The following is a 27,020-nucleotide window of genomic DNA, read 5'->3' as shown; positions in this document are numbered from 1 at the left end:
TTTCATACACATATGCAGCTCCCACACATTACATCAGAGTTTCAGTATTACTTAGCACTTTGTAAAGCCATTTCTGACCAGGTTCTGTTAGTCTGTGTGGAACAGTTCAGTCTTAGCACAAATATTTCTGGAATATGGCTAATAAAGGCAATTTTTAGGAAAAAAAGTACCAGAAAGTGACAGTAGAAGGGGACAGCTTTCCACCTTCTGACAAAAGTGTTACTGAAGCAGAACCAGGAGAATTTGCCATTGGATGCTGAGGTGCCCTACAGCATCAGTGGGTGGACTGGCCAGTGCCACAAGTGAAGAGACGATCATGTGTAACAAGGGAGGAAGTCACAGATGTGCCCTTGCATCTGTTTAGAAAATTCAGGTGAGTCAAAAGCTCAGATTTCTCTCACCAGGTTTCTCTTGTTCATCTCTGAATCAAGTTAGTCTTGCAATTGGCAATGCCCAAAACTTAGGTGAAGTAGAAAAAGGTAGTTCTTGTTACTCTGTAGGCAATGGGAGGGAATGGGGACTGTTGGCTCTCTTCTGAGCTAAGCTTCTTTGCTCAGGATGGAGTTCCTGGACTCTGATTCCTCCATCTGCTGGTGCTTTCTGAAACAAGAGGGAAATGGCTGGATGCTCCATGGCAGAGACCTTGTGGGAGTGCAGACAGCATCTGCCAGGGTACAAGCAAGAGCTTTGCTACTCAGTGCAGAAATCCCCATGGCATTTCTTTCTTTCCTCTCTCACTGCCGCTCCATGGGGCAGACAGGGACTGACCTTTGTCTCCACACCCAAAGCAGCGACATGGCAGCTACAGCCATGGCTGTAAGCAGCCCGGCCATGAGCCCTGTGATCAGCACCACTTCTGAGTTCCCTGGGAAACATAAGGAGAAGCTGCCATGAACTTTCTGGGGTTTGCTCCATCTTGTGGTGCAGGGTGGCTCAGGACCCCCATCTCATCCCCCACAGGTGGCACCTACCCCATGGGATGAGAAGGCTGCGGGTGCCCAGGCTGTGGTGGCGCACACGGCAGACATAGCTGTGCCCATCACGGGGAGCCACAGCCAGGACGCTGCGGAGCTGGTAGGTGAGGTCAGCGTTGGGCAGGATGGTGCTGGTGTTGAGCACCGGGCCCGGAGGCACCTCCTGGCCATCCTGCAGCCAGGCCACGCTGATGGGACGGGGATAGAAGCCAGTGACATGGCAAACAAGCAGCAGCTGGTCTAGGCTGGGGGTGTGGGCGAAGACCGTGGCCACAGGCAGCTCTGGGGAGTGAGAGCAAAGGGGTGGGGCACAGCTGGGCCCCAGTGTGGGGGCCTTTGGGCTGGCTGTTGCAGGGTCAGGGTGGTCTCACCTTGTCTCTCCAGAGCTGCCCTCCCATAGTGCAGCAACACCTCCATGTCATTGACACAAGTATCATTGAAAAGAGTTTCCACCAGCTCACTCAAGGCGGTGTAGTTCTGGAGAAAGGACTGGACATACCGTGACAACTCGGTGTCCTGGGAGAGGGTCCAGGTGAAATTCTTTGTGTCGAAGCTGAGGAAATCCTGACCATTGTAACCCACATAGACAAAGGCCAGGGAGGTTCTGTTGGGGTACAGCATGCAGCCTGCTGTGCACTGAACAACAAAGGGGTCTGTCGGGACAAAGAGGAGAGAGAGGTTGCGTGAGGGGCTGGGATTGCCTTCCTCCAGACATGGTCAGTGTCTCCTATACAGCACCAGCTCTATCAGATCCTTCCCCACCTCCCAGCTGCTTTTCAAGAAAGGGGATGCAGTGAAGACCAAGCACTCACAGGGGATGTCCTTTTGCATGGCCCCTTCATTGATTAGATGGTTGAACTGCTGCAAATAGATCTTAAGCAGGTTTTCAATGGTGTCCCAGTCGGCACGGGGAAGGGCTGGGCGCACCCAGGGCTGGCAGAAGCGGATGGACCATGTGTGTTTATCAAGAGAACCAAGTTCGATGTCTTCCAGCAGGCCCAGCCCCTCTATGTCCGCAAATGAGGTGTTTTGGAAGGTGGTAGTCTGGAGCAGCCGGACAGTGAAGGTCCCTGCATGAGACAAGAGTTGACAGGGAGGAGATGGGACTGGGAGAAGAGGGCTGAGGAAAGTGGAGGAACTGAGGGATGGGTCCTTGAAGTTGCAGGGATCCCTGGGTTCCCCATAAGCCCCTTACAGCATTTGCAGCCCCAGTTCCCATCTTCTGCACCCACCTGGGGTGGCTGCATCCCTGCTGGGGAAGAGGTGTGAAGCCAGGGGATAAGGAGGAGTGAGGAAGCAAGTGCCCAAGGTGGGTGTGAAGCAAGAAGCCTCTCCCCAATGGAGTCCCATGGAGGTAGATGTGTATGAGCCAGGGGTCCCACTTACCCTCCAGGTTTGCCCATGTCCCAGAGAGGAAGAAGAGGTAGAGGAGGAGGGAGAGAAGGCAGCAGCAAGGGGACTGCATGATTCCAGCAGTGAGGCCCAGAGTGTGCAGCAGTCGGTGCAGCAGCAGGAAGAATATTCTTGAGAGATGTGGCCTCAGATGTCTCCTCAGGCTGGCTCTGCCTGGGCAGCTCTGCTGGTGCTAATGGCCCTGGCAGCAATGGGGCTGGCACTGAGGTTTAGGGGAGGGCTCTGAGGTTCCCACTTGGAGTGAGTTGGGGCATCCTGAGTATGGCTGTGAGTGCTGGGAGAATTTGATTGTGAGCAAGGTTGTTCTATTACATGCAGGAGCAGTCCCTCATGGCTGCAGCAGCACCCTGACAATCAGGGTGATGTGGGTGAACTGAGTCCTCTGTTCTACCCCCCTTTCAGGTCAATGTGTCTCTTGGCCATGTGCTGCATCCATTGCCCTGATAGGAATATCCTTTACTTATGTCTGGCATATCTGGCCCTGCATAGAACAGACATTGCCACCTGCTCTGCACTGCCAGGTGGGTTCACAACAACATGGCTGTTTTTCTCACAGGGCAGGCAAGCCTTATTCTGACCCCAGGGCCTCATGCCTGAGCTCTCTTTGCCCCAAGGCTGTGCACTGGTCCCATGCCTCTTTGTCACCTCCTAACCATCCCACACCCAGGCCACTCTGATGGGCCACAGGTATATAAGCCAGTGATGTGGCAAACCTGCAGGAGAGCTGGGCCATGGCCTTGGAAATCTCTGAGGGATAAGAGAGTGAAGGAGAAAAGTTGATGGTAATATCCCTTGACCCCTCAGCACTGCTGGTCTCATCCTGGGGAAGGGACTTCCCAGAGTTGAGGCAATGAGCACTTCCAGCCTGGATCACAGCTGTGGGGTCAGGGATGGCTGAGGAGGCAGTTCTCCAGGAGCTCTTCTTGGGGTGCAAGAAGTGAAGGGAGTGGAGCAGCTGTGGTGTGGTGGTCACCAAGGGGAGAGATAGGCTGCAGGGCCTGGAAAGGACTGTTTCCCACTGACAGTTATCAGACTCCTGGGGCAGTGGCAGTGACAGGATCTTCAAGCTGGGATGGGACCCCACCATCAAGCCCATTCCAGGGAGTTGCAGTGGATATGCAGCTTCCCCATTTCCACAGAGCTCTATCCAATGCCATGGGATCTGGGAGCTGCCTCTGTTTCCCTGCACCTCACAGTGTAGGGGAGCCTGAAGTCTGCCCTGAATGCCCCAACAGGGGAGGGTCTGAGGATCAGCTGCAGCCTGGCAACTCCTCTTTCCTTCCCACCAGCTTTGGTGAGGAATCCAGTCCCCCTCCCCAAGAGCCCCCCCGTGCATGGGAACAAAAATGGTGGTAGCCATGCACCTGCTCTGTCCAAATTGGCAGCAGTATCCAGTGCTAGAGGGACAATGGGATGACCAGAGCCAGCCTCTCCCCACGATCCCATATCCACTGCTCCTCCCTCACCTGCAGTTTCTCTCTCCCTTTCCTAGGGGTGCCCATGTTGAGGGTGAAGGCAGAGCTAAAGCCACAGCCAAGGGGAAGTCTGAGGTGGGGTGTCCTGATAACAACCAAACACAGCAGAGGTATCCATGTTGGTATGTGACCCTTCCAAGCACAACTGGGATCAGGTGTCACTGCTCCATGTCACCATTTTTGGTGTCTCCAGCTGTAGGGACATGGGGAAGGCCCATATGGGGATGCTGCAGGATGAGCTCCAGCACCCCATGACACTGAGTCAGATATGGGGACAAAAGGACACCAAACCCCTTCCCTTCCATGGAGCTGTCCCAGAGAGAACTAGAGATGCTGTGGTGGTCTGGTAAGCCCAGAAATGACACCAACTTCCCCAGCAGCATGATGCAGGGGATGTCCAGCTATGCCACCACAAGGTCCACATCCCTCCCACTAGTCCTAGACCTAGAGGAGACTGGCTGTCAGGATGGCAAAGTGCAGCCATGGGGCAGCCAGGGAGGGAAGAGACAAGGGAGCTTTTGTCTCTGCAGTCCTGTGAGGTGATCACTTGTCCCCATGGCTTCCCCTGAGATGACTGCTGGTCACTTCTTGCTGAGCAGCTGAGAGGCCATTCACAGCCTTCTGTCCTGTGCAGGTGCATGTGACAAAACTCAAATAACATGCAGCCCCCTGTACCCCAAGATGAGGTCCAGTGTACACAATCTTCTTATATCTACTCATATTTCATTTCTCCTTACTGGTGGAAATAATCACTAGATACAAAATTGTTAAATCCCACAGACTCCACAGAAACAAAGACAAACCCAAAACAGAGGGGTACTCCCCCCTTTCAAGATGGCATCTGCCACAGGCAACCATGTTTAGGGAGACAAAGGGAAAATGCAGTCAGCCTTCCTCCCTGCTTATCTCTCCAACAGCAAAGGCGGCTGGCACATTCCACAGGTGATACTTAGCAAACAGCTAGAAATCATGGAGAGACTTTGCCACACTGGGGCAGAGAACTGCAAGGCAAAGCCAGGCAAAGCAAAGCAGCTGGGCTGGGTGACGGTGCCTTTTTGCCTCGGCTGGGTACTGCTGGCAAGCTCTGGGCAACTTAGACTGGAGCAGGGCCACTGTTCAGTATGGCACAGTGCTGCTGACAGGCACTCCTGGAATTTGCCTTGAGGCAGGCCAAGATGCAAGAGAGGAACAAAAGGGAGGTAGAAAAAGCAAAGCCCCAAAGATTCTGCCTTGAGCAAAGATAACAAGGCAAGAGGGGTCTGCCTGAGAGACCCCTGACTTTAAAAAGGGGTCTTTGCGCCTTTCATGTCAACTTCCATCCATGGCACTGGATCTTAAAGAGACAGTAATAAGTTTGGGCACAGATAGATATGGACTACAATAACATCTTGGGTTACCCAGGACACATGCTTATTTGAAGTGGGCCAATCTTCCTTCCTGCCCTTTCCCAGGCTCAGTTTTTCCTCAGACTTCTCTCCTCCTGCTCATTACAGCTGCAAGTCACGCTCGATGCCATTACCCACGTGCAGGGTACAGGTTCTGTGTACAGTGTAGGCTCTTGCTTTATCTGTGCTCCCACCTGGCTTCTCTGCAGACTGCAGTCCCTTCAGGGGTGGGAGGGGGTGGCCCTGGCTGGGAGGTGACCCTCCCATCCTGCTGCCCACTCCCACTCCCTCAGGGGGACAGGAGAGAGAGTTACAAAGGCATGAGAAAACACTCATGGGTCAAGACACAGATGGTTTAACGAGGGAAAGAAGCTCTCTCAGGAAACACTTCCTCATATCACACTGTGGCCAAGGATGGCAGGAAGCTCTGGAGACCACTGGGGCCAAGCCCTTGCCCAAGCAGAGTCACCTATAGCCCAGCTCAGGGGGTCGTTCAAGAATGATAGATAATTTAAAAAGCATAAGCATGGCAACAGAAAGCTGCCTGAGTGTGGCCTTGGTACGTCCGAAATCTTCAATTCCAACCTCATCCCTTTACATTTTGAATGCATAAGTAATTACCCAAAGTGTAGTGTAGTGGCAATATCTAATGCAAAATGTTTAATTTTGACCTTTTTAAAGCTGTGAAGCATAGTACTGATGTCCATCTAATACTAGAAACCTCTGCTGCTTCTTTGAGGGAAAGAGTATCTTCTACATGGGTAAGTCTGATTAAAATAACACACAGTTCCAAATTGATGCTTGTTTTATTAGAACACCACATAATGTGAAATTCACAATTTATGACACTTAAGCATCAAAATCTTAAAGTTTCTTGCTCTATTCCAAAACCTCTAAGATGTGAAAAAAACCCCAACATGTTGTTCTAACCCAACATCTTCAGAATGTTACTTTGAGAACATTAGCAAAGTAGAATTTAATTTAAAGCATTTAATAGCTGAGATAAGCAATGCTTGAAGAAAGGTTGACAATGCTTACAGAAGAAACAGTGCAACCCAATATTCATACTACAGATCTACCTTTCCACAACAATTAGTACTTCCAGGTCAGTTTTTTCCACCAAAAAGATGTTGTAGTGGCGAAAAGATGATGCTGGGGAAAAAGTAACAACAAGAAGAGCACATTAGACTTAAAATACTTCTCTGAAAATATTGGGAAAAAAGCTGATTTCTGTGCAGAAGGACACAATGCTAGTACAAAACAATACAGAGGGAAACTGAAAAAAACCAGAGGAAATATTGAATAACTTGTGCACTAATGGTCTGGTCTCAGTCATTAAAAGAATGGCACACATTACAATTAACAAGGAGTTTTATTTTTGAAAAAAATAACAAAAAACAGCAGCTGCCAATATCCACCTGGTTCTGTGCAGTGATGGATGGCACTCACAGGATCCAGCCTCAGCAGCATGAGAGAACTCCTTTGGCCAGCCAGCAGGTGTCTGAACAGTGACACTGATTTCCATTTAAAATGGTGCCTTTGGGAAGGCAAAGTCCAGATTTGTTCAATGGCCAAATAAAGGTCACATGCAGCTTCATGGGGCTGACTATCCATCCAGGAAGACCCTTTTAGGTGGCACTTCTCAGCTGAGAAAAGCCACTTTGTATAATGGCTGTGATGGAGATTCAGTCACCCTCTCTCATCAGGAGTTTTTCCCAAAGACAGCTCAGAAGAGGAACATTTAGTGGTAATGCTGCCCATTAGCATGAGATAAAATGACATCCCTTTTTTTTGCCTTGGGAGACTTTGGTTTAAACACAGAAAAATGTCTCCGTCCTTCAAAATTATGGAGAACAACCTGGCACTGCCAGAATCAGCCTTTAACACATCCTTGGACAGAGCCAGGCTGCCGCTGCTCATCAGTGTAGGATTAGTACCTTCTCCAGAACTGTGAGAGACCTCTTCCTTCTGACTTCATGCTTCCTTTCTTTCCTGTTTGGTCCACTTGCTGCAGCAGCTGCACTGCACCCTCGGCCTGACTGACTGCTCTTTTTTGTTCAAGGGCAAATTCCACAGGCCCCCCTGTAAGAAACAGCAGCAAGAACAAAACCACAACCTCGCTCTCTACACACTCCCTGTGTATCCAGGGAAATGAAACTCAGTGGAAACCCGGAATTCCTTACTCACAGAAACTCAGTTGGTCACAGTCTTTAGTAAGGGATGCTGGGCTGAATTCAAGTTCATTTGCTTTGAAGGAATTCTAAAAGGAAAAGGAACCCAAGAACTGTTACATAATGCTAAATTATATTGTACAGAGATTTTTGTTAGCTTGCTTCCTAAAAGTATTAAAAAGCAAGGTCCAAGTCTTTGTTGTGTGGCTTCATTTGGGGATTTTTTTCTGTTATGATGAGGACTTTCTTCACCAAGGTTTTTTTACACCTCTTTCATCAGGACATAACATAAAGCTGTAATTTATTTAGAAGATTTTAGCATACCATATAGTGAACTAATAGTAGCTATGGAATAGGCAGAGATTTCAAAAAACACAAACAGAAGAGCTGTGGGAAACGACAGCCCCTGGACAGTGCAGGGCCCTGGAAATTCATCCTTCTAGGACATAGTCCCAGGACAGAAGGGTCAAAAATGAAAAGTTCCAGAAGCAAGAGGTGGGCCAGGAATACCCATTAGGAAGGTGATCAACAACACAAAGTACGACACAAAACGAAATAAGCATATAGAAACACAGCAAAATCAGCAGGTAAGCTTCTAAAAGAGAGTAAACCCTAAAACAATGACAGGTCCTAATGGTGTTTCCCTTGCACTAATCTCAGAACCATTTCGGTTTGAAAAGCCTTTTAAGATTGAGTCCAGCTGCTAACCCGGCACTGCCAAGGCCATCACTAAACCATGTCCCCAAATGCCACATCTAAGCTCAGGTTAACACAAAATTCCAAGCCTCTGATGGCCTGAGATCTTTGCAGTTTAGTCTGAGAGCATTAACTAAGTTAGGAAAATTCTCTGGAGTGACAGGCTGAGTCTCTTTCTTTATTTGACTCTTGCTGGTGCACTGTGTAAGTGAAAAGACATGCAGGTTTGACCACATTCATCCTGACCAGATGTCACCATCACAGGCCTGGGACACATTTGGATGACAGCTGAAAATGCAGTCTATTGAACAGTCATGTACCTGTGGAACTTCTTTGCTCCTTATTCCAAATCCAACATCCCTAAGTCGATAACACACATACTACATAGACAGATTTCCTTCCTGTTTAATGAAACCCTTCCCTTTTTGAGAAGCATTATGAAATACCAGGTGGATTTGAAACCAAAGCCACACACTGTTGATAAACTGAGAAAAAGCCTTGGAAGAACAACCAGAAAAACTCCAACAAAGTACAGGAGCTACTGACATGTTTTTATCCTAAACCTAATCTTTCTTCTCATCCTGAATTAAAAGAAAAAAAACCAAACAAAACCCAAATGGAAAGCATGTCACAGAAATATTTGGCTTTCATCTTCTAAAAATGCATGTTAGGACTTAATAAGAGGACTTCTGCCCATGATTTCACACAGTAATTGTGACACCTGATCTAGTGTTCATCAACAGAACAGTCTGTGTCCAGACAACCCTCTCAGTTTAACAGCGCCTTAACTAGTGCAATTTCGAGGACAAGTCATGATGTCACAAGCAGCTGTTCCAGAGAAGGTTCTTTTCACCTGAGTTGGTATTTACTGAGTTATTTTTATCACAGTTCCAGTTTACCTGGAAAGTGCTTATGAGATGCCCTCCCACATTAGTTAACACAAGAAGAACTTAGAGTAACGTCTGCCAACTGTCATACTGTTTCTCAGAGTCCAAGCTGCTAACCTGGAGCTCCAGCATTCAAGGACTCTAATGTCTTGAAAACTGTATAAACAACAGAGGAATTCTGGAGACACTGATTATAGCAAAGTGGAGAACAAAAAAAGCATCTTTCAGAAAATTATCCTTATCTCACCAACAGTGTTTGGAGTACCTGAGGAAAGAAGCCAGAGAGGGCATGTGCAGAGACCTGTCACTTATACTGCAAAGATAAGGAGGGGGGGAAAAAAAGGGATACAAATTTACAGACAAATAAATCTGCTTTTTTTTAGGTAAGTTATTCTTTACTGAATGCTCCCAAGGAGTTATTAGGTAGTCTTCTTCCTATCCTGCAAATCCAAAAAACCTGTCAAAAAACCCTGTTCTAAAATAATGTTTCGGGCTTCTTTTGTGAGAAACCCAAGAGAAATGTGTTTGCCTCCTTGGAAAAAACTCTCTTCCAAAAAGCTAGAGAGGGGGAAAAAGCCAGAAAGGTGATAGTGTAGTAGGGATTTGAATTAAATTTAGAATGGGTATCCAGAAAATATATGAAGTGCATTTGGGAGGATGTGCAACATCTAGGAGGACACAGGTGTTAGGGTGTGACTAAGAGCAACTCTATCTGAGCAGGCTTGGAGCCTGTGGGCTAGAAGAAAAAGAATCTTCTCCCCCTAACAAGGTCTTTGGAGAACACAGAGCAACAGCCAATCCCTCTGGAACAATCCTGTCATGAATCTGCCTTCTGGTGACATAGTGAGAAAAGGCATGGCACTGTTTCAGGAACAGGGTGATGCCTGCACAGCCATCAGCAGAGAGAGGGACACTGGTGGGGAGTGGCACATGGTCACAGCAAAGCCAGTGACAAGATGCCAGCACTCACTGTTGGCCCTTTGTGGAGTTCTCCATAAAGGGGCATGTGAGATGACAGAGGACTGGAGTCCTGGAGAAAAGGCAGGGCATCCCTCAGGCTCACCTCTCAGAGGCTGAGCTTACCCCTGAGCTTGTAGCTTGACAATCAGAAAAGTTTGCGTAATCTCAAAAAAAATATAACTCATCCTTTTGCTAAGTCTCGTGAGGAGTCAAAAATGATGAGGGTGATGCAGGGAAAAAGGGGACAAATTACCTGCAGGCATTTTTATGCTTGCCACTGTAAGGGTCCAGGACTAAATAGGTGATGTTGTTTCTTTCTGAATATTCTGTAGCTTACCTTTTCAAATCCTTGCTCTGCTTTACTCATGTGGTGAACACAGTCAGCTCCAGTTCTAAAGAAAAGTAAGTAAAAACTGAGTTTACGAAAAAGGAAGCAGCCACTCCAAGTACTTCACTAGAAACCAGGACTTTAGTAGACTCTACTCAACAAGATATATACCCTTAATCTATATTTGTACTCATGTTTCAAAGTCTTCCTTAAAAATGAAAATAGGCACTCATTCTGCTTTTCTACTGTTGGGAAGGATGAAAGTTTGACAAGAAAGTCTCACAGATATGTATGCTTGGCAGAAAGATTTTTAAATGTAGAGTCTGATGAAGGAATAGAGATGGAAGCAAGTTTTGATATAGAAGAAAAGAATTGCTGAGCCAGTCTTACTGGATAACCAAGAAGGCAAAAGGTATGTTAGTCAGAAGGGGTTCTTATGACTTAGAGCAAAGGATAAACCCACCTCAAACATGAAGATGTTTTTACCAAGCAGAAAGAGCGCAGGCAAACAAGTCAGCAAAGTAGAAAACAAGTCTTGCAAGTAGAAAAAAGGTCTCAGAATTTTCCACTGCACGAAAACTGAAAAACAACTTCTAGCTTAAACTGTAATGTACTAACTTTTAGTGATTGGAGAACAGTAACATGAATATGGTAATTATAGTAGTTATGATAGGCTATAGATAATAGTTAAGGTATAGATTGGTTCTACTGCATTAAGATGCTAAGCAAAGAAAAGTATATAATGCATTGTAATCAAAACTAAAGGGTCTCCAGGCCTGCCTGCAGCTGGAGTTGACAGCTGTAGGCACAGGCTCTGTCACCCACTACCCTGGACTGCTGTAACGTCTTGGATGGAATAAACTGCATTTTGGAGAGCCCCCTGGAGTCCCACGTCTCTCATTTAGGCTCTTACATTCTACGATGACAAACAAGCAGTTAAAGAGAAAAAGCATTACATGAAAAGGGGGATGAGCAGATAGCTGAGAAAGCTTGTGAATCCTACAAGGTTACAAGGGCAGGTTGTAAAGAACCACAGAAAGATCTTGCAAGACTTGGTCATGGGGCATTAAAATGGCAGAGGAAACTCCATATGGGGAAGTATGAAGGGATGCATGTGCAGAAAAACCACCCTGGCTTCACTAGAGGTGATCAGAATCACTGGGAGTGCCACTTGGAGATTCTGATTTCTCAACACTCAGTAGCACTCCAAGAAAATCCAAATCCCCCGAGACAATTTAGGAGCAAGAGATTGTCCAGAAAGAAGAGAAGACAAAGAGCTGGTCTCATTGCAGCAGACACACTCCTTCCTGGGGCAGGGAAGATGCTCACTCTGAATGAGCTCTTCAGTCTAACAGTGTAACTGGAAAAAATGACAGAAGGCTTGAAGCTAGTGCTCACCAATTTGATTTTGAATTCAAGCATACACTTAAAAATTACGGATTGTTCTAATCATAACTGCTGTGGCAAGATTCAGGACCTAGAGAGAACTGCCAGACTGGATCATGAAATAGTCCTTTTTGACCTTGTATTTTATTAATCTACAACTTGTGTCTTTGGGTAAAAGAAATAAAATTCTGAATCCTGGGCTCATTCCTCCCTCATATTCAACAGTTGTACTGTGAGTAGAAACAGGCCAGGGGGATGGGGGTGGGATTAAAGGAGTACATTTGCATGAGCAGGAAAAGAACTGGCTTCAGACTTTGTTAATATCTCCACATGAAACACGCTTGGGAAATGGTTAGGATATAAGGCACCAAGGTAGATATAGTCTGTACATGGGAGGGGAAAGGTGTGCACTAATGGATCCAGGACTGTTTGCCACAAACTTGTGAGGATTCAGCATAGGTATAGATTTTCTTCTTTTAAAAAAATACACTCTAAGAAGAAAGAAGTCTGCCAGCCTGTAAGTAACACTGGATATCTGAGAGGTAGTCAAGAAGTAAGCAGAAGGTTTGCCAAGAGCCAGCCCTGTACCCTCACACAGAAGAGTGATTCAGCTGAGCTGAGTGATTCACCCTGAGCTGAATAGGCAGAGCTCTGCCAAACCACTGCCCTCAAGCAGTGATCCCTCCCCTCTGCTCAAGGCTGCTGAGGCCCCTCTGCCCCAGTATGGACTGGAAACCCCAGTACATAAGTGGGACTCACAGCAAAGGGCCACATGCAAACATGATGATGGGATTGGGGAATTTTTTTTCAAGTGGAGAAGCTTTAAGAGATGAGGCTGTTTAGCCTGGAGAAGGCTTGGATGGGATCTTACCAATGTACACCTGATGGGAGGAAATGAAGAACAGAGAGCCAGACTCTCCTCAACCCTCTTGTCTTCTGGCAGGACAAGAGGCAAATGGCACAGACTGCAAAATATGAAATTAAATTTGAACACAAGAAAAACCTTTTTGACTGGAATTGTGGTCATACACTGCAAGTGGCTATTCACAGCTGTGGTGGTTCCACCCTCAGAGTCTACTCAAGACCTGAAGGAACTTGCTTTGGGTGACCTTGCTTGAGCAGAAGGGGTCTGAACCTTGATATCAAAGGACCTGTCCAACCTCAACCATTCTGTAAAATCCAGACATAGAGATCTACTTGGAAATAACCATGAGAAGTTTAGCTACTGAAGAAATATGGTGAAGTTGTGTGAGAATACTCACACAATGCATGCAATTTCATGAGACTTTAAAGCACTTGGAAAAGAGCAAGTTCCAAGGCATCTTGTCATCAGCCTCAAGCCAAGAGGGCAGCATTTATCAGCTGGCTCAATGGAGCAGGCTGGGAGGCAGGTAGAAAACTGCTTCCAGTTCTTCCCTTGCTGTCCTAGACTCAAGTGTGCAAGCCAGTGCACTGCTCTGTCTGGCTGCTGAGCTATCACCTCACTGTGACTCAAAAGGTGATGTGAACACAGAGGAGTTAAACAGGCAGAGTTCTAGTCAATAGTATGGGAACTTGGAAAGTACGGGACCACTTTTTTCCCAATATGAGCAATGATGCTTAGATTCTGTTAACCATGCAAGAAAAGGAAGAAGGAAAATGGGGCAAAGGATTGCACAGAAATGAAGCATGAAGAAGGTACAAGAGACATTAAGAATATTAATATGTGTCCTGGGAGACTCTTCTGGAGTTCAACTTACCTGTCCATACAAGACTGTGGGCATGAGGTATCATCTCTGACTTCCACTCTTCTCCTCTTCACTGCTTCTTTCATTGCAGTACTTTCTGACATTTCATTTCTTTTCCTGACCTTCAAAGGATTGCAAGTTTGGTATTGGTAACAATTGATTTTGACTTTTCTATTTTAGAACAAAATTCCTAGTTGAAGTACATTCATAGTTTGCAAAAATTGTTCCTGCTTATACTCTGAAAACAAAACAAAAAGGATTCAAGACTAAAACAAGCACTGGGAGGTCAGCCAGAGAATTATGCTCAATAGTTTTAAATAAAGTATTTCTTTCTAGGACATCCTATTTTCTCCCTTTTCAGAGGACTGCCAATGAATGTAAATAGCAGGAATGCAGAGACAGAAAAAATTCCTTAGGGGAATTTGGACACTTCCTTGGGGGAATTTGGATTTGAATTATTCTTCATTAATTCACTTCAGACACTTACCTATATTGAAAATAATCCTATCCTGAACTCTCATTACACAGAAACTTCTCAAATAAGCATAACTTTGCTGTTTATGACACAGTACCTAGGGAACTACTTAATTACTCAGAAATATCAACCTCGCAGATTCTTCCAGTGATGGAAACACTGGACAGCTCACTCAGTCAGGCTTGCAGAAAATCCATGGAACTGAAGGCAGCAGGCTCTTAGGTCCTGATACAGGACTGCTTTCCAAGCTCAACTGAACTGTCAGAAGAACGTCTCTCCCCTTGGTTCTATGTGAGAATTCGGTGCCACTTTACACTGCCTGACTAACTCCTAGTGGTAGGAGAACTCTAGCATTGCCTAAAGGCATAGATTCTGTTTCTCAAGAATACTTAGAACATAAATTAAACAACAAAATAAAACCAAATGCACAACTTACAAGCTCACCACTGCCCTTGTTTACTTCTTTACCTGCAACAGAGGTATAAAACTTGGTGAATATTTGGACTCAACTTTCTTTAACCAGCTGAAAAGTATATTTTTGCACTGCAATTTCTCTTCCAGGAGCAAGATAAACTGCTGTGAAACAGTCTCGACCTGCATATGATACACTGAAATAGAAAACGTTCAAATACAGCTCTTTCTGAACCAGAATTCCTGGCTATGAACACCAGATATCACTGGGATGGGACAATTGCTTGTCTTAAAGAAGTCAAAGGTATCTTCAGAAGAGAAGGGCCTGAAAAACAGTTAGCATCTCGCTGTGCTTTGGGCACCAGATGGAAGATGCAAGGATATCTGGATCACAGCCTCTAGAGAATACTGGCCAGCTGTAGGATGTATGGGATTCACACATATTTCCCTGAAGAAAAATCCCCACCAAGAGAAATGTAAGACATCAAGTCTGAAAGTAACAGTGCCTTATACTGTTCCTAATTCTAGAATAGCAATGCTGTACAACTATCTGGATAAGGCAATTAAATACTGTAGCAGGTGTGCAGGGAAGTGAGTGAACTCTCCATGGTTAGAAGTCTTTACATCCAGACATGGTATGTTTGATAGGAAATGCAAATAGGCGAGACTAAGAAAGTTGGCCATCTTATAAAGATCCCATTATCTTCTAGGCAGTCATTAAAGAAAAACAGTAAGCTTTTCCAGACCCCGATAATCACAACAGGAAACAATATGAATACTCAGTTTTCACATCAGGGGAGTTTTAATGTAGAGTCCCACAGAGTCCTTAGCTGTTGCTTGAGGTTGTTCAGAGAATTCATAGAAAACCTGGAAATTGAGATGCTCTTGAGGTGAAAATGTTTGCTAATTGTATAAAAGATATTATTAACATGATTACTATCATTATTTTTTAAATAAAACTCCATTATTTCTTTAAGAACATAGCAACAAAGAGTGTGATTTTCTATGTCAACAAATGTAGTCATGCACAAGGAAGGAAAACATGTGTCCCATATACATTTATGTGCTGGCTCCAGCCCACTGACTGACATAAAAAAAGGAAGGTTGGGAGCCACTGGGCATAGCTTCACAAAAATACCAGCTAAAGAGTCATCAGTGGTTGGAAGACAAAGGGGAATTCAGGGAATTTTAGACAAGCAATATGAGACAGTAAGGAACACACTCTTAAGCACTATTTCAAACTCATGGTACAGCATCCCACATGCAGTTTTGCTCTCTCTGATTCAGATATAGTGACAAAGGAAAAGAGAAAAGCAAGACATAGATCATAGATGTTTATAGAAATTACCCAAACATAATCACAGTGACTTACCACAAGATATATATCGCTGAAATGAATTCAATTCTAGATACAACGTACAAATGTAGGGATAAGGCATGAGATGGACATTCTCATGTTTGAATTTCATTTTTGATACTTGCTCCCATTTACTCAAATCTGAGAAGAATGGTAAGACTCAAAAACACAACATTAACATTTTAAAGGAACATGAGTCCTGAAAATGTCTTCTAAAGCTTCAGAAGTCACAGCACACTGTACATGTGCACAAGGGAGCTAATACAACCTGTTCTATGAACTTGTGAAACTGCACTAGTAACACACTACAGGAAACACTTATCCATTTTTATTTATCCACACTGCCCCATCAGTCACCTGTATTAATAGTGTTCTGTTCCCTTAACTCCTTAACTGTGCTTGCCTTCAGTACTAACACCCTCCTGAAAAAAACGTAGCCAGGCCCTTCCAAACCTATAAATAAAAAAAACCCCTTCAACAGTCTTCCTAATTAAAAAGGAATTATTTTAAAATTTTATTTAAAAATTAAAAAGTATTTGGATTCATAGAAGCAGCATGTCCTGGTTTGAAAAGGAAGTGAATTTTTCGGGATGCTGTGGTCAGACCAATAGGTGCTCAGATTTGAATATTGGCACCTGGTGTGGGCACTGAGGACATGGATATGCCTCTGAGAACACGGGGGTTAAAAGCAGAGAACTCCCAGGGGGAAGCTCTCTTGGGTTCCGGTCAGTGAAAGAGGTCAGAGTTGCCCTGCCTGGCTGTGGGCTGGGCTGAGGAGGGGAAGCCATGCGGCCGGGTGAGGTAGGCCGGGCCTTGGACAGAGAGGGGAGGTGAAGGCCCCTGCAGGATGGAAGGGTGGAGGAGCACTGAGAGGCATCGGGCAGCCCCCCCCCCCCCTTCGCCCCAGGAGAGAGGGAGAGAGAGACAGCTGGTGCCTGTGCCACCTTGAAATTTGATAGCACGGCCAGCTGAGAAGTGGGGGGGGGGGGTGTGCAGCGAGAAGGTGCCCGGCAGGGCAGCCATGGGAGTTCTGGACATGCAGAGCCTGAGATTTTTAACCCTTTTCTTGGGTGATGGAAACCTTACAAAGGCTGATCCTCCTGGAGTTGAATGAGAAGAGAGATAGAGATGGGATAAGAGAAAATGGGCTAATGTGATGCAAGTTTGTGCAAGTGAAAGATGTCCAAGAGAAGTTGAGAAGAATCCTAGGTGGTGGGAGGAGATGATGGAGTGGCCTTTAGCTGGACTTTTCTTGTATAGCCATGGACAGAATCATTTTTCCTGTGACACAGAGACTGCATTTAGCAGGAGGCAATGGCTTGGAGCCAAGACAGTGCAGTGATGTTATATGAACAGAGACAACAGGTGAGGAGGGTGGTGGTGTCCTCGGTCTTCAGGGAAGAAAAAGATCTCTGTTCTCGAGACCCCTCGGCCCCAGGGGGTGAAATTTGGGGGGGACAGGTGTCCCAAAAGTGAGAGACTGTGCTTTTTTTGGAATTGGGCAAAGCATCCTTAAAAGGGGAAACCTAGAAGCAGCTCTGGTCCATGCGCAATGGTGAGAGCACTGGGCATGGAAGGAAGATGTCATGATGGCAAATGATCTCCAGCCAGTGCCACGTGTGACATGGAAACACAAGAGGTCTCAACTGTGTTTCCAGGGGAAGCCTATGGTACAAGAGGCACTCCTCTCTCCTTGATGAACCGAGAATTGATTATCTAAAGGGTGGTGATGGACTGAGAGTTGGGGACCTGACAGGTGGTAACTGAATTGAGAATCCAAGGTTTTGTACTACTGTGATGTATTGGAAATTTGGTGGCAGGAGGAGGAATGTTTTTAGAGGGTTTTCATTCTGAGTTCTGTGTGTGTTTCTTTTTATATATAGTTGTAGGTTAATAAAGTTTTTTTTCTTTATTCCTAAGTTGGAGCCTGCTTTGCTGTATTCCTGGTCACATCTCACAGCAGACACCAGGGAGAATATATTTTCATGGGGGCACTGGCATTGCGCCAGTGCCAAACCATGACACAGCATCATTAAATTTACTTCACAGTTCAAAATAGGGGAAAAAAGACAATTGATATAACAGTCATTCCTTCATGTGAGTGCAGTTCTGACATGCAGGAGCTTCTGCTTGGAAGGTCAAAGCATGCTGGACATAAGTCTCCTCACACACCTCAGATCTCAGGGAGAAACAGGTGAAATGAATACTGTTAGTCCTCATCTCCTAGCAGAAATTAACGTCTTGGGGACAGAAGACGATGAAACATTGATACAATCAGTTCCTTTCAGGACTGAAACTGCCTGATTTTTAGCTTGAGGGACTGATCATTGGTGATTAACAAAGACACTGTCACTCTACAGAGAGGAGCCCAACGCACCAACTGTAAGACAACCCCTCATGCCAGGCCTCTGAGCTCACAGTTCTCTTCCAGGCCCAGTGCTGGCTGAGCATGTGGATGGACTTACAAGTTCTAGAAATACAAGTTTGTAACTCTTCAATACACAGACAGAACTGGTTGAGCTTTAGAGCAAACTAATAAAGTTGGTTGGATTGGGTGTCTTCTGTATAATGATGCTCTTGGCTACCTTATCTTCTTGACTCTAACATGAGTAAGTTGCTATAGTATGTACCTGCTTCAGACAGAGAAAAAGGATTTCTCATTCCATTATGCCTGCTATTAGGAGGCAGGAGGGGAATGCCTCAGAGGTTTTCATTACTCCAGGGCACTCAGAATCACAGGAAGTGATGCCAGATCTCATCCAAAAATGGACACGCCTTTAGGACTGGAAAACGCTAACATTTAACTGAATTACTTTTCAACAGAAGTCTCGGGATATTAACTTCTCAACCCAATACACAACAGCAACTACAAGAGAAATATTAACAGTTACCATCTCTCTTATCAAGTTATTGTCACTTTAAATTAAAAATCTGCAGAATATGTAGCAGCAACGACTAAATTCTGTCCAGTTGCACAAGCCAGAAGAAAAAAAATGAAGGCCACTTATGTATTCTGATAATAGAACACCTAGAAAGAGGAGGAGCCTGTAGTACAGCCACTAGCTAGAATAATCCAATCTCAAATGCCTCAGCACTTCTGTATCAAAAGTGAAATCCTGGGAAACTATACTCCTCAAAACCTGTGCTTCTATATGACTATGCTGTGCAACTGCACACAGCTTTTACAGCACTGTCTGTGGACAGCAGGCCAGACTGACAGCAGCTCAATGCCTCTGCAAACTTTAGGGAAGACAGAAAAGATCTGCTGACTGGTCCCACAGGAGTGAGAGGCATGAGTGCAGTAAAGTGAATACTGTGCCGATACATTTGCTTCACAATTGTTTCTAGGCTTCAAGGACTGAAGAGGGAACCAGGATAACTGGATGACAATCCTGCAGGCTTTGTGTGTTTAAAAGCTTTTCTGTTCTTCCAATTATCTTAGCTCAACTACTGCTTCTTGTAAAGCTCACTCTGTGAGGTACTTTTTGCTTCTCTCAGCCATCTCTGTGGAGACATGAGTGCAGACTCACACTTGCTCCCATCTTCCATTCCCAAAAGCTCATGGTGGTTTAACCTTGAGGGACCTAACAAGGACAAACATGTGAGTTTCCCTGCTCATGAGCCAGCATTGCTGGGCCTGTAAGGAGTGTTTTACGTTCCACAAACCTTTGGGAACAATGCACCGGCTGTGCTTCTGAGCACATGAGATGGGCTTCCTGGCACTTTATGTTTACCTTTGTTTGCTCTGGCTAAAGCTAATTTGGAACACAAGGCTGTTTGGATGAAAACACTGCAAAACACTCTCGTCACATCAGTTCTCTGGTGAAGGCAACACCTGAAGTGTTCACAACACCTGAGGTGTTCACAATACCTTCAGCCAATGTCAAACTGCAAAGATTGAAGTAGTACTACTCCAGCTAAAGAACTACACACTCCTACACATAAATGTTGACTTATGCAATGCCCAAAAGATACAAGTCATTGAATCTTTTCTTTTATGAGTAGGAAAGAAAGGATACATGGAAAGACGGTGAAGTGGTCTGTAGAAAATGGATGTAAATCATCAAGATTTCCAAGGATTACTCTAATCACTTCCTGGAGAGGCCAAAAAATAAACAAAGGAAAAATATTAAAAACATAGTGACAATTCCACTGTCAAGTATACTTTCAAGACTTGGGGAAAAATTAACATTACTTTACAGTTTGCATGAATCATGGAAGACCAGATTCTATATATTCTGCCTTTCCTCCTCCCCTTCTTCTCCCCACTCCCTCTCGCCATTTTAGAGAGCACTGCACTGACAGACTCATAGACATTTAGGTGAATGAGTACCTTAATCTTGAATTAACATAGAAGAAGTACTATGGAAAATGGGGGCGTGCTTTTAAATTTAAGGAGTGTCATTTAATTTTTCCAGCAAAACACACACAGCATTTACCTACCCCTCTTTCTCTGAATATTGACCCAAATCAGTTATAAGGCAAATGCAGTTAAGCCCCAACAAACTCCTCTACAAACACAAAACGTTTTCTAGTAATACCTTTCAACATTTTCAAAAGTGAAAAAAAGTTGTAGTTCTTCATATCAATTAAAATAAGCACATTTTCTTCAGTAATAGCATCTTCAATGCTATTACTGTACTTTGAAGTTTTTTAGAAATTAGGTAATAGGAAGAAGCATTTTTAAGCAGGCAGTATATTTGTTTCAATTTCTTAGTAATGGCAGGGGCCTTCTTCCGTCTCAGGAAGAAGATGACAACAACACAACTCATCCATTGTGACCATCAGTTTGTGCTTGGACACAAAGCAATGGCATCATTAAAAGAACACCCACTGGTTCAAAAGTTGCAAGGAAAGCACATGCAATTTAGCATTAGATTAGCCTCCATCGAGCCAGGTCACCAGTACTGCCACAGCTCCTGAAAAACCAAGAGGGATTAACAGCTAAATCAAGTCTGACAACTTGAAAGTTTCGACTTTGAGAAAGTTTCGGTTGAGACTGAAATCTTGCAGGGAAAGAGCTCCTGTAAGAATGACTCTGAAGAGGAATCAGACAGGAATTGGGTGTGACTAGCTCAAGAAAGAGGAGTTTCCCTTTGTCCAATTTTAACAGTCAGTAGCTTCTTTGGAATATTTCAAACAAAAGCATGACTCTTCTACACTAAATTTTCCCTGTTGAGGAACATTTTTCATTTGTGGGGGTTTTTTTTGTTTGTTTGTTTGTTTTTTACACTCAGACTCTCCAGGGAAGTTCCCCCTAAGTTCCCCATTGCTCACACTTGAAATGCTGCATTTGACAAAATGTTCTCAGTCCTGTAACAAGCATATAATTTGTTTAGCCTAACACCCATCTGAAGTCCTATGGACCTGCCTCAGCTCCTACCTCTGACTCCTTGGCAGCGCTTTCAGTGAGACTGAGATTGGGAGAGCTGTGAAACAAAGAGAGAATTGGAACCATCCCAGTCAAAATGCAGTGAAGCTACATTTCAAGTAACAGTTTAAACAGAAACAAAACATAATTCCCACTGAACAGGAAAAAATACTTAGTGGGCAGATTAATTCCTAACCTATTACTCGTAAAAAACATCCCTTATTCACAAGGATTGTTCCGTGTGAACTTTCTATCCACTTGTGTTTTGTTTTTTAAGGTCTTGTATTAACTCACTGCCATGTGCAGCCAACAAACAGCAGACTGACTTCTTGGCTTTAACACACATACCTGTTGAAGTTGCCGTACCGGATTTTAAATTTGTACACATGCCTTCCAGCATGAAGAAATCTTGTTTCAGGCAATGGATAGGTGAATGGTTTCAACGACATCTCTCTCTCTCTCCCTGAATGCCAGACTAGGAAAGCAGGAGAGTCAAAGATTAATTCCTGAACCCCTCACCACATCTCTTTCTGTTGTATGGAAAGATTATATGCAGTTTTTCTTCCAGGGGACATTTGCAGAGAGAACTCTCCTACCAGTGAGCAAAAGGCTGATCTGAGTGTCCCGTGTCAATAGCGCTGTGTTTTTGAGCAGGATCTGAGGACAGGCCTGGAGCACACAGTCACCTCGTCTTCAGCTGCACTGCCCTGCAACTGCTTCTGCCGAGGTCCCTGAAGCTTTACAGGACTCGTGCTACAGGGATGGCAAACCTCCTTTTCGGACACCCCCCCCCACCCCAGACTCCTCTGCGGAGCCCTGTGGGGCCTGCGACCAGCACCAGATGCAAAGGAAGCCGTGGATCCTGGCTACCCCCGAGAGTCCGGCCCACAAGAACTCATTGCTCTCCACTCCCAATCAAAACCTCAATCAAGTGCTGATGTGGAATGATCAGGGAAATTCTTCACCTGTAGAACATAAAATTCTATCATATCACTAAAACAATCTTACAATATAAGAAAATGCAAAAACAATGCAAAGAAAGTTCATTGCTCCAAGTCCACACAGCTGAGTCTCAGGAGAAAGTCCATGGACCGAAGATATTCCTCTTTGACATCTCTGAAAGTCCCTTTTGGTCCTGAAACGGGCTTGCAGAATCCTGAAACAAAGAACTGCTAAAGAAAATCCAACAACAATTATCAAAGATCTATTGACAGTCATCAAACAATTTTGAGAAAATTTCTGGAATGTCTTGGCCACAGCCCTTTATTGAACCACTTGGGCTGAAGCTAATTCTTGGCTCTTCAGTGCTTTTGAGCTGCTATTAGCTCTTTCAACTGTTTTAATTTTTTTTTTTTTTCCAGAAAGAGCAGCAGCAGCAGAGAGGCCTGAGAGGCCCTTGGGGACCCTGGCCCTCTTGGAAAGATCAGGAACCCCAGACCCAGCCCACAGAATGGTGGCTCAGGTCCTGACAGGGGAAGCAAAGCCCCCAAACCCAACAGGAGGCCGGGCGGTGGCCCTGGCCCAGGGAACTGAGCCAAATGGCCCAGTCCCGGCCCATGAGGCGGGCTCTGTGTTCTCACAACCCAGCACCATGCTGCCAGTGCAATGGCAGAACAAGTGACCAAACGCTTCCTTCCCCCTGAACCACTGAACCATACCGGCAGTGGGGGAAGAAAAGCTGTCCCGAGAACCTTCATCTCGGGTCTGGGGATGTTTCTTCCCCACAGCAAGCGAGTGATGGTCGCTTTCCGCTGTTTCCCCTGCCTCTGCAATGCAAATGCAAAAGCAAAAGGTGTTCGTCCCTTCTGCTTCCCGGTACCACTCCCACACCCTCCGGGCTGGGGACCAGAGGCAGAACCCCCGGGAGCCACCTCCCCCTTGCCGCTGGGGGCGCGAGGGATGGCAGGGATCACAACTCCCAAGGGGAAACCAGCCCGCGAAAAACGCTGAGTTTGAAAGCAGGCAGCTGTGCTGCGCCCGCAATCAGCTGCCGAGCCACGCATTCCCCACGGAGGGACAGACTGGCTGCCGGAGCCGCAGCCCCAGCCGCTGCCGCAAGGGCAGACGGCTCGGGACGGTCCGAACTCGGACATGCTGCCGGTTCCGGAGCAGCCTCTGATGCAGACGCTGACACGGAGGACGGAGTCCCCGAAGGTGGCAGAACCGCCGGGGGGGGTGGTGGGGGCAGCAGGGGTGCGAGAGGTGCACGGGAAAGCGCCACCGTTGTCTCGGCTCCGGGAGCGGCGGTGCAGGCACGAGCTCTGTCCCTGTGGGAGGGGATGGCGGAGACAGCACGGGGTCAAGCCCCCGCCAGTGCCGCCGGCAGTATTGCGAATGCAACTGCCGGCTGTGATGCAAAGGGAGTGGGTACAGGACCGGCAGCAGCTTCTGCCCCTGGCTCCGGGATCGGCCATGCAGGCACAGCTGCCGAAACAATCGGCGCCATGAGCGGGGCCGCCCGGAGAGGCGGCCGCAGCGGCAGGGCGGGTTGGGGCGGCCCCGCGGGCCCAAGAGGCGGCGCCGCGGGGACTGGTGCCGACCACGGGGCTGGGCGGGACAGGGCCCGCGGCGCTGGCCCGGGCGGCGCAGCCCACTCAGATCCCCCCTGAGAGCAACGATGGGGGAGGAAAAGTGGCTCCATCTGAGCATGCTCCAAAGGCACGGAAAAAACTTTCCTTCGGCTGCGGGCAAAACCTTGCCCCCCCCGCTGTGATTCAGGGGGGCTGGGAAGCAGCAGGTCGTCTTCCTCCCAAGGGTCTTCTCCCAGGAGCGGAGCCTGCCCCCTGCAACCGGCAATCCACTGAAACGAAGCTGCTTTCCGTTTCAAAACTGGGAAAAGCGTTTTGAATGACGGATAGATCCGAGGGAATCCAAAATCCTGGCACCAAGCCATAATAATGAATTCCATGCATTCCCATATGTACGAATCGAGGGCATAGAGCACATTCGTGAAAAACCTGTGGAACTTTGTCGACCAGAAAAACTCATGGAAATGTCTCTTCACCATAGGAACTCTGTCCTCATGACCCCATTTTTGCCAGAGGCCAATAAGTGTCTTCTCTGAGGGAGCTAAAGGAACCTCCGCCTCCATAGGCACCCTCTCCCACATGTGCAGCCAGAGTCTGCGAAGGGCAGCATCATCAGGAAGGGAAACGGTAACAGTACCTTGTGACAGTGTCCACCAGGCTCTGGCAGGCTGCTTGATGCTGCTGAGCTTTCCGGACATCTTCTCTGCAGGCTTTTCAAAAGGTTCTCTTTGTGGTCAGCCTTGGCTGTGAACTCTGTCCAAATTCAGGATCTTCAGTTCTTCAGCTCCTGGCTAGAATCCACTTCTGTGGTCACTTGTGAGGTGACCATCAATGCCACACCCTCGGGGTTTACCCAGTGTAGCAGTGCTCCTCCGGGGTCTCACCAAGTGATGAATCTTCTCCAGTCACTCGGGGTCACCATCTGTGACGGTGTTCACAGGGGTCCCAGGATGAGTGAAGAGACGAGGATTTGACTCCATGTTTCAGAAGGCTTGATTTATTATTTTATTATATATATTACATTAAAACTATACTAAAAGAATAGAAGAAAAGGTTTCATCAGAAGGCTAGCTAAGAATAAAAAAGGAAAGAATGATAACAAAGGCAGCTGTCTCGGACTCTCTGTCCAAGCCAGCTGGGCTGTGACTGGCCATTATTTATAAACATCCAAGATGGGCCAATCAAAGATCCACCTGTTGCAGTCCACAGCAGCAGATAACCATTGTTTACATTTGGTTCCTGAGGCCTCCCAGCTTCTCAGGAGGAAAAATCCTAAGGAAGGGATTTTTAATGAAAAGATGTCTGCGACAGTTAATATCCAGGGACTGATACAGCATCCCTTGCTGTTCAGTCAGTGAGGTGAAGTCCACTTCCTATAAGCAGTGGCATGATGGTCTCCCTCAGCATTGGTAAAGACATGATGTAGAGAATAATTCGGCAGCTGCAGAAGAATTTTGAATTTATTTTCACTGTCTTTTGGTTTAAAAAAAAGCAAAATAAGCTTAGGGAGTCAGGAAGTAAATTGATGCATTGATTTCATACACAAGCAGGAAATTGGTAACTACCAATGTTCAAGCAAGCAGATAACGCAGTGGAAAACACAGCTTCACTAACTACTCTAACCTTCTCTAAAGACACTGAGCCCACCCTTCTGGGTGCATCTCAGCAAGAAGGGCTATGTCCTGTTTGAGCTGCTCTTCAATAGCAAATGGGAGGCTCTAAGCTGGCTTTACAGTAAAACAGCACCCTCAGGAATCCCTCCAAGAAATCCTTGGGGCACACCAAGGGAGTCCTCAACACTAATGGATCTTGCAGCTAGGCAGAGTCCCATCTTGCCACGGTGTCATAAACTCATGCCTGAAAATTAGGCAAGAAAACAGTAGTCCATAGTATAGGGCCTACGGAGCAGGTATTTGTTTAATCAATGCCAGGAGGGGGATAGCTCCACCACAAACTCACTTGTCTATTCTTTGCACAGTACTGCATTTTATACTTTTTTACATAATGTGTATATGATACTTTTCTAACCTTCATATCGCAATGTATTTTCTAATTATATGATTATGTAAGCCCTCATAGCACACGCGCAGATTCTGCATGAGGTGATCGTCAGGCTCCTGGTGGTCACTTTGGATGAAGGCTCGTAAGTCTTCCGGGGGTTTGAATTTTTCACCTCTGTTTTCTGTGCAAGCTGTATAAGATTGTCTGCTCAAAGAGCCATTGGTTAGCTTTTGCAGTTAGCTTGTTCTGCTAAATTTGCTAAATTTGCTGATTTCACATACCCTGTTCCAAAGTAACTACACTTTCTGCATAGCTACAGCCTTTGCATAGCTCAAGCATTATCTTGTCACCTAGCCATCAGCACAAGGAACTCAATGTACATTGTGACACAACACAGCCTCATGGCTCAGCAGACCATTATGACAACCTGAAATCTCATGGATCCAAGCATCTACTTGGACAAAGTAGGGGCTCGTAGGACAACAGGTGCCACTGGGACATTGCCAGCTCTTGTAGAATCCAGTGTCCATTGTGACACAGCACAGCGAGATGGAAACATGGAGACCACTGGAATGGAATCTGATGGAACCAAGTGTCAATTGTGAACACAGCATGGCCTCATGGAATTCAGGGGCAACTGGGACTGGACCATGGCTCATGGCAGCAAGGGGCCATTGTGACACAGCAGGGCCTCATAGAACCCAGGAGAACATTGTGGGACAATGGAATCCCATGGAAACAAGTGTCAATTGCCAAAATCTCGGGCTTCATGGAACCTAAGTGACCATTGTGACTCCATGGCACTGCTCATGGAAGCAAGTGTCCATTATAGCACAGTCAGGTTTAACAAAATGCAGGAGACAATTGTGATGCAATGGAATCTCAAGACACCAAGGCTCCACTGTGACACAGAGGGGCCTCATGGAACCAAGGAGACTGTTAGGCAATGGAATCTCATGGAACAAAGTGTAAATTGTCAACCCAGCAAGGCCACATGGAAGCCAGGTACCAATAGGATGTTGAAAGGTTTAAAAGCATTGTGCCTAGGCATACTTAGGCAAGAATAAGATACATTGCAGCCAATATAGAACCTGGCAAATCCTAGTCACAAGCTAGACACAGGATGAAACTGGGCAAAAAATGGGGAACAAAACTTCGAACAATGAAGTACACAGCTTGCTAAAACCAGTGAGAAAATTGCTGAAACAGCTAACAAGAGACTGATCATGCCTACAGGAGAAAGGTGAAATGGGAACGGCGATAAAGACATCCAGCCTTCATCAGTGGACCACCAAGGAAGACGCAGAGCCTTCCTCAGTGAGACCTGGATGCACTGCGCCTGTGTTTTGCATATGCTAATGATAATGATGAGTTCTAAGAAATAGTTTGTATAACCACAACTTTTCTAAGGAAAAAAATAAATATGCATGAAGTATAAATACGTATTGTAATCTGCTGTGTACCTTGGGTGCCGC

The 27,020-nt window shown here is 46.0% G+C and overlaps 2 protein-coding genes across 3 annotated transcripts in view; both read right to left on the bottom strand.

Moving 5' to 3' along the window:
• On the bottom strand, positions 1–4,257 carry LOC129125076 (T-cell surface glycoprotein CD1b-3-like). Its single transcript, XM_077184329.1, has 6 exons — positions 2,361–4,257; positions 1,787–2,044; positions 1,346–1,627; positions 972–1,256; positions 769–865; positions 1–600 (listed from the first exon to the last, which is right to left on the bottom strand). Exons 1-6 carry the CDS (start codon positions 2,437–2,439, stop codon positions 540–542), a joined length of 1,062 nt encoding a protein of 353 aa, XP_077040444.1. The 5' UTR covers positions 2,440–4,257; the 3' UTR covers positions 1–539.
• A 1,777-nt stretch (positions 4,258–6,034) lies between these two features.
• The window catches only part of MAJIN (membrane anchored junction protein), a 38,190-nt gene continuing 17,204 nt past the window's right edge, over positions 6,035–27,020 (bottom strand). For both annotated transcript variants that reach the window (XM_054640165.2, XM_077184328.1), the window contains exons 2-11: positions 21,365–21,491; positions 21,029–21,074; positions 19,665–19,740; positions 15,661–15,786; positions 14,314–14,345; positions 13,415–13,524; positions 10,299–10,353; positions 7,435–7,507; positions 7,185–7,329; positions 6,035–6,399 (exon numbers count right to left, since the gene is read on the bottom strand). In XM_054640165.2, coding sequence (XP_054496140.1) covers positions 6,354–6,399; positions 7,185–7,329; positions 7,435–7,507; positions 10,299–10,353; positions 13,415–13,524; positions 14,314–14,345; positions 15,661–15,786; positions 19,665–19,740; positions 21,029–21,074; positions 21,365–21,465 — 810 coding nt within the window. In that variant the 5' untranslated portion in view covers positions 21,466–21,491 and the 3' untranslated portion in view covers positions 6,035–6,353. The remainder of the gene's footprint in view (positions 6,400–7,184; positions 7,330–7,434; positions 7,508–10,298; positions 10,354–13,414; positions 13,525–14,313; positions 14,346–15,660; positions 15,787–19,664; positions 19,741–21,028; positions 21,075–21,364; positions 21,492–27,020) is intronic.

The sequence above is a fragment of the Agelaius phoeniceus genome, chromosome 11, assembly GCF_051311805.1.
Source record: "Agelaius phoeniceus isolate bAgePho1 chromosome 11, bAgePho1.hap1, whole genome shotgun sequence".
NCBI classification, from domain to species: Eukaryota; Metazoa; Chordata; class Aves; order Passeriformes; family Icteridae; genus Agelaius; species Agelaius phoeniceus.
Note: the sequence above shows the minus strand (reverse complement) of the source record. Positions and strands in the feature narration are given on the sequence as shown.